The sequence below is a fragment of the Anas platyrhynchos genome, chromosome 30 (assembly GCF_047663525.1).
Source record: "Anas platyrhynchos isolate ZD024472 breed Pekin duck chromosome 30, IASCAAS_PekinDuck_T2T, whole genome shotgun sequence".
NCBI lineage: Eukaryota > Metazoa > Chordata > Aves > Anseriformes > Anatidae > Anas > Anas platyrhynchos.
The window spans coordinates 3145819-3152381 of record NC_092616.1 but is presented as its reverse complement, the minus strand read 5'-3'; the positions used below and the strand labels follow the sequence as shown (position 1 = coordinate 3152381).

General features: G+C 51.6%; 1 protein-coding gene across 1 annotated transcript; it reads right to left on the bottom strand.

Annotated features, from left to right (window-relative positions):
• Window positions 1-5339: 5339 nt before the first annotated feature.
• Window positions 5340-6275, bottom strand: LOC139999824 (olfactory receptor 14C36-like). Its single transcript, XM_072029450.1, has one exon. It carries the CDS (start codon window positions 6273-6275, stop codon window positions 5340-5342), a length of 936 nt encoding a protein of 311 aa, XP_071885551.1.
• Between the last annotated feature and the right edge of the window lie 288 nt (window positions 6276-6563).

Here is a 6563-nt window from a genome sequence, read left to right as displayed (position 1 = left end):
CAACAGAGGGGTCCTCTGAGAGACCAGGCAAGGTAGATAATTGTTTAATGCCCTCTGTCTCTAAGGCAGCTATACCAAAAGCCCACCGGAACCCTTTTGGGTCCTTGCAATATCCTCTTCTAAGATAGTCTATGCCAAGGATACATGGAGCATCCAGGCCAGTCACAATACGGTGCTTTTCCCACTCATTCCCAGTCAGACTCACTTCAGCCTCCAATACAGTCAACTGCTGAGATCCTCCTGTCACTCCACAAATATAGATGGGCTCTGGTCCTTTATAGTTCGATGGCATTATAGTACATTGTGCACCGGTGTCTACTAAAGCCTTATACTTCTGTGCGCGTGATGTGCCAGGCCATCGAATCCACACAGTCCAATAAACTCGATTGTCCCTTTCCTCCCCCTGGCTGGAGGCAGGGCCCCCCTAATCCTGGTCAGAATCTTCTTCGTTTCTGTGTTTGAAGGATTGTCTGCTGGAAGTTGGAGCAGCAAACTTTTCGGAGAATCCTTTTTTCCTGATTGTTTTCTTTTGCAACTCACGTACCCGTGCCTCTAGGGTCGCGGTAGATTTTCCATCCCATTTTCTCATGTCCTCTCCATGGTCTCGTAAGTAAAACCACAGGGTGGCACGGGGTGAGTACCCACCATATCGTCTTCCTTGTGTGGGTGAACGCCTACCCCTGACAGCTGAGACACTGCTTTGTACAGGTGCGGAGGAGAATAATCTCTCTTCAAGTTGGTGAACCTTTTCAGAAAGTTTCTCCCAAGTGTTCTCTTTTGGTCGGTGGACACTGGTTGGTTCAGGTGGGGAGGACAATAGATTCTCTTCAAGTTGGTGAACCTTTTCAGAAAGTTTCTCCACAGCTGAGACGCAGGCCTGTAAGGAAGAGGAGAGACTTTCTTCATACTGCCGGAGTTGTTTGGCTGCTTCATCCACTGTGGGTTCCTCATCCTCTTTCCAGGCCATTATTGCCAATGAGCTGGCATATGATGATGGTGCACTCCGTACAAACTTCCGCCACATGGGTCGTGTACACTTGACTTCATCTGGGTCTTTGGATGTTTGTCTGAGGTCTGGATCCTCATAAATCACTTCCCGTACGGCTAATTCCCTCAGGTACTGGATTCCCTTCTCCATAGTGGTCCACTTGCCTGGTAGACATAAAAGTTCTTCCTTGAAGGGATACCTTTGCCTCACAGCTGAGAGGAGACGCCTCCAGAGGCTGGTGGGTTGTGCTCCATCTGCAATTGCTTTGTCAATGCCGGCGTCTCGAGCAAGGGATCCCAGCCGCTTGGCTTCCCTGCCGTCTAATTCCACACAATTGGCTCCAGAGTCCCAGCACCGGAGCAGCCAGGTGACAAGCTGCTCACCTATACAGCGACCAAAATCTTTTCGCACATCTCGTAGCTCGCGCTCGTTTAGGCTTCGGATAGTTACTGTTGCTTTTTCGGCATCCTCATCTTCCTCCTCCTGAATCCTTGATGGCCCAGCGTCGTCATCATCTTTGTCATCTCTATACCTAGTTTTGGCAGAAGCCTTACCTGGATTGGCAGAAGACTCTCTGCGTTCTAAACAACCTGAATCTCTATACCATTTTTTCACCTTCTCTACAGGGGCAGCTTGCACTGCTACTGCTCGTTTCTCTGACTTTGTTACAGGGTCTGCTACAGAGGTTGTAATACCCTCTGCAGGGTCAACTTGCACTGCCACAGCTCGTTTCTCTGACTTTGTTACAGGGTCTGCTACAGGGGTTGGAATACCCTCTGCAGGGGCAGCTTGCACTGCTACTGCTCGTTTCTCTAACTTTGTTACAGGGTCTGCCACAGAGGTTGTAATACCCTCTGCAGGGTCAACTTGCACTGCTACAGCTCGTTTCTCTGACACGGCCACAGGAGCTGGAGCGGCTGCAGGAGCTGGAGCAGTTGCAGGAACTGGAGCTGTAGCGGCTACAGGAGCTGGAGCTGGAGCAGTTGCAGGAGCTGGGACTGGAGCAGCAGTAGGAGCTGGAGCTGGAGCGGCTTCAGGAGCTGGGACTGGAGCAGTTGCAGGAACTGGGACTGGAGTAGCGGCCGGAGCTGGAACTGGAGCGGCTGCAGGATCTGGAACTGGAGCGGCTGCAGGAACTGGGACTGGAGCGGCTGCAGGAGCTGTAACTGGAGCGGCTGCAGGAACTGGGACTGGAGCGGCTGCAGGAGCTAGAACTGGAGCGGCTGCAGGAGCTGTGACTGGAGCGGCTGCAGGAGCTGGGACTGGAGCGGCTGCAGGAGCTGGAACTGGAGCGGTTGCAGGAACCGGAGCGGCTGCAGGAGCTGGAACTGGAGCGGCTGCAGGAACTGGAGCTGGAGCGGCTGCTGGAACCGGATCTGGAGTGGCTGCAGGAGCTGGAACTGGAGCGGCTGCAGAATCCACCGTAGGGGTCACAGTGGCCATTGGATCTGTCACAGGGCTTGGAGTGGCTGCAGGGTCTGTCACTAAGTTGATAGCAGTATCAATGGCAGCTCGATAGGCATGAGCCAGGCCCCAGCACGTTACAATGATTTGTGTTACTTTGGAACTGCCAGCATCATGACACCTTTTTTCAAGCATTCTGCCAGTTTTTGAGGATTTTGCCATTGCTCAGGGGTGAATTTCCAACACACTGGGGGTGCCAACTGCTCTAGATGCCTGCCCATATCCACCCATACTCCCTGCCACCCACAACTATCCTGCCTCCGGGCAGATCTCCGGATGAGCTTCCCAAGTAGTTGTTTAACTTTAAGCAGAATCTGAAGTGCATTCATGAGGCAGAACAACAAGACTATGGTATTCCGAGTATCCCAATAATATTCAATATCTTGGAGAGCTATTGTGACAAGCTCAGGGGATAAGAGGGTGGTGAAGGAGGAAGGCAGAGTGATCCAGGAGGATACAGGGGTGGTGAAGGAGAAAGGGAGAGTAAGCAAGTAAGGAAAAATATCCTCCCCTTTCCCCTCCACAGATTGACTCCCTAATGGAAAAAAACAATAGGTATAATTGCTAATAGTTTCCAAGATACAGTTTCCAAAGTACAGAGTCGACGATGTTACTGAATACAAGTAACAAGTTAGAGTCATGACCACATATTTCATCGTCTCATAAGCCATTGCTACAACACACAGTACCATAATGATCTGAAACCAGGGCCCGGAGAGGATAAACAACATGACAGAGAGCAAATACGGAAAATAATGTACTATAATACTCAATTTGGAAAACAGGCGCAGCAGAGTTGAGATTAAAGCAATCAGCATCATGACAGGTGACTATTAAGCAGGTCTAATCCTTACACCAATTTTAGTTTAACACACTCTGGTCAGATCTGCCGTTATCTCAACCTTTCGGGCCCCACGTTGGGCGCCAAAATGACTGTCGTGGTTTAACCCGGCCGGCAGCTAAACACCACGCAGCCGTTCGCTCACCCTCCCCCCTCCCTCTCTGGGACGGGGGAGAGAAATGGAAAGTGAAGCCCGTGAGTTGAGATAAAGACAGTTTAATAAGACAGGAAAATAATAATAACAAAATAATAATAACAATAATAACAATAATAATAATATGGTGATAATAGGGAAATAATAATAATATGTACAAACAAGTGATGCACAATGCAATTGCTCACCACTCGCTGACCGATGCCCAGCCTAACCCCGAGCAGTCCGGCCCCGTCCCCCCGGCTAGCCACCCCTATATATTGTTTAGCATGACGTCAGATGGTATGGAATACCCCTTTGGCTAGTTTGGGTCACCTGTCCCGGGTCTGTCCCCTCCCAGCTCTTACTGCACCCCCAGCCCGCCCGTTGGCAGGGCAGAGCAAAAGGCTGAGATGTCCTTGGCTTAGTATAAGCACTGCTCTGCAACAATTAAAGCATCGGGGTGTTATCAGCACTCTTCTCATCCTAAGCCAAAACACAGCATTCCACCAGCTACTAGGAAGAAAATTAATTCTGTTCTAACTGAAACCAGGACAGAAGGGCTGGCCGGCAGGCACTGTGACATCATCCCACGCATCAGAGAGCCCCCTGGGCAGCAATGACGTCACTGCAGAGGGGAGGGCGAGGGGCTGGCAGAGCCCCATCGAGGGGCTGGCTGGGGGTCCCCTCTGCTACAGCCACCTGGCGGCGTGGGGCAGGCAGGAGGGCAGGAAGGGTTCGTGGCCGCCTTGCTCAGGACGAGCCCTGGGTGAGCTGGGTGAGAAATCTGAGCCAGCTCTTCTCTTTGCTCTTGACTTTTCTTGGTAACACCACTTCCAGGTGAGCTCTGCACTTTACAATCCTAATGGCATTAGGATTGTAATGTCATTAGGATTGCAATGTCCTAATGGTCCCCTCCTGCCATGGCCCTCCTTCCTTTCCAGCCTCCTCCAGCCCACGGCTCTGCCCTGACCCAGCCACGTCCCATGGGGGCATCTGCAGACAGCCCAGCTCCAGGTCTGCAGGTCTATGGGCCATGACCAAGACTGGCATGGCTGGCCATTCCCCTGACACAGGTTTTGAGTGCCAGCTCTTGACCTCCCTGCCCCCTGCCCACCTCCCTGCCCTCTGCTCACCTGCCTGCCTTTTGCCCAGCCCAGCGGCACTAGCCCCATGGCAGTGCCCACTGTAGGTTACTGCAGGGCTCTGGGCACTGCCACCACAGCCACAGCCCCTCTGAAGACCACAGCAGCTCCTGGGGCACAGAGGGCTCAGCCCCACAGATGCGGACATCCATGGCACAAGCGTACAGAGGTCAGTGTCCCCTGCTGTGCCCCCTGCTCTCTTCTGCAGAAGATCCTCAGAGGCTTGCCGCCCCTCCGTGCCATCCCTGGAGGTCCTCAAGCATCTCCTACTACCCCAGAGCCAGGGCAGCCTGCCCCGAGCTGCTGCAGCCAGAAGGGTGTTTGCTATTCCCATTACTTCCTGATCAGCTGCGAGTGGGTCTCAGACAAAGAAGTTGTTTTGGTTTCATTTATTTTGTTTAAATACACAAAGACTCTGGCTCCTTATTTATGCAAAGCCTCAGAGTCACACAAGATATCCATCAGGCTGGATGTGGCTCCATGCAGCCTACTTTAGTGCTTGGCAACCCTGCCCAGAAGAGAGGGGCTGAAATTACATGACCTTTAGGGTCCTTTTCATGGTTCTCTTACATGTTGGTAATTGAGTACAACAGGATGAAAAACAGCATTTCTTTGTGGAAAACATTATCACACAGGGAAATAGAAAAACAAAACCAAACAAATCCCTCCAGAAGTTAAGAAAGGCTTTCCATGTCTTTACATAAACAGTAATTCATCTGAAGAAGGAAAGAAGCAGTTCATAGCTGCGGAAAGGCACAATGAGTTTCCTCAGCATATCCTGAAAAAGATCCATGACATCACTTTCCTAATGCCATTCTTGAGCTCCTGGTTCCTCATGCTGTAGATGAGGGGGTTCATGGCTGGGGGCATCACCGAGTACAGGAAAGCCATCACCAGGTTCAGGGATGGGGAGGAGATGGAAGGGGGCTTCAGATAGGCAAGCATGGCAGTGCTGAGAAACAGAAAGACCACAGCCAGGTGAGGGAGGCATGTGGAGAAGAGTTTGTGCCGGCCCTGCTCAGAGGGCATCCTCAGCACAGCCATGAAAATCTGTACATAGGAGAAAAGAATGAAAGCAAAACACCCCCAGAACAGAAAACAACTAACTGAGAGAAGCCCAATTTCCCTGAGGTAGGAGTGTGAACAGGAGAGCTTGAGGATCTGGGGGATTTCACAGAAGAACTGTTTCACAGCATTACCTTGGCAGAGGGACAGGGAAAATGTATTGGCTGTGTGCAGCAGAGCATAGAGAAAAGTACTGCCCCAGGCAGCTGCTGCCATCTGGGCACAAGCTCTGCTGCCCAGGAGGCTCCCGTAGTGCAGGGGCTTGCAGATGGCAACGTAGCAGTCATAGGCCATGATGGTGAGAAGGAAATACTCTGCTCCAATCAAGAAAACAAAAAAGAAGACCTGAGAAGCACACCCTGCATAGGAAATGGCCCTGGTATCCCAGAGGGAATTGGCCATGGTTTTGGGGACAGTGGTAGAAATGGAGCCCAGGTCAATCACGGAGAGGTTGAGGAGGAAGAAGTACATGGGGGTGTGGAGGTGGTGGTCGCAGGCTACAGTGGTGAGGATGAGGCCGTTGCCCAGGAGGGCAGCCAGGTAGATGCCCAGGAAGAGCACAAAGTGCAGGAGCTGCAGCTCCTGTGTGTCTGTGAATGCCAGGAGGAGGAACTCAGTGATGGAGCTGCTGTTGGACATCTGATCTTCCTGGACCAGGGGGACTACCCAAGGAAGAAAAGACAGTGATTATTAAGACATAAAACCTAATGCTGTTCCCGTCCAAACACCTCTACAGTGACTTTCCCCTTTCTGAGGCGTTTCTTTTGCTCCCTTGCCTGAGATCTGGTTGGTGCTGGAGGAATGTGGCCCTGGGAGCAGCGGTCTCTGCTGTGTGTGCTGGAGGATTCAGACCTGTCCTACAGCTCTACACAAAAAGAAACCAGGAGTGATCTCTGATTAAATCTACCTCTGATGTATTGGACTTCA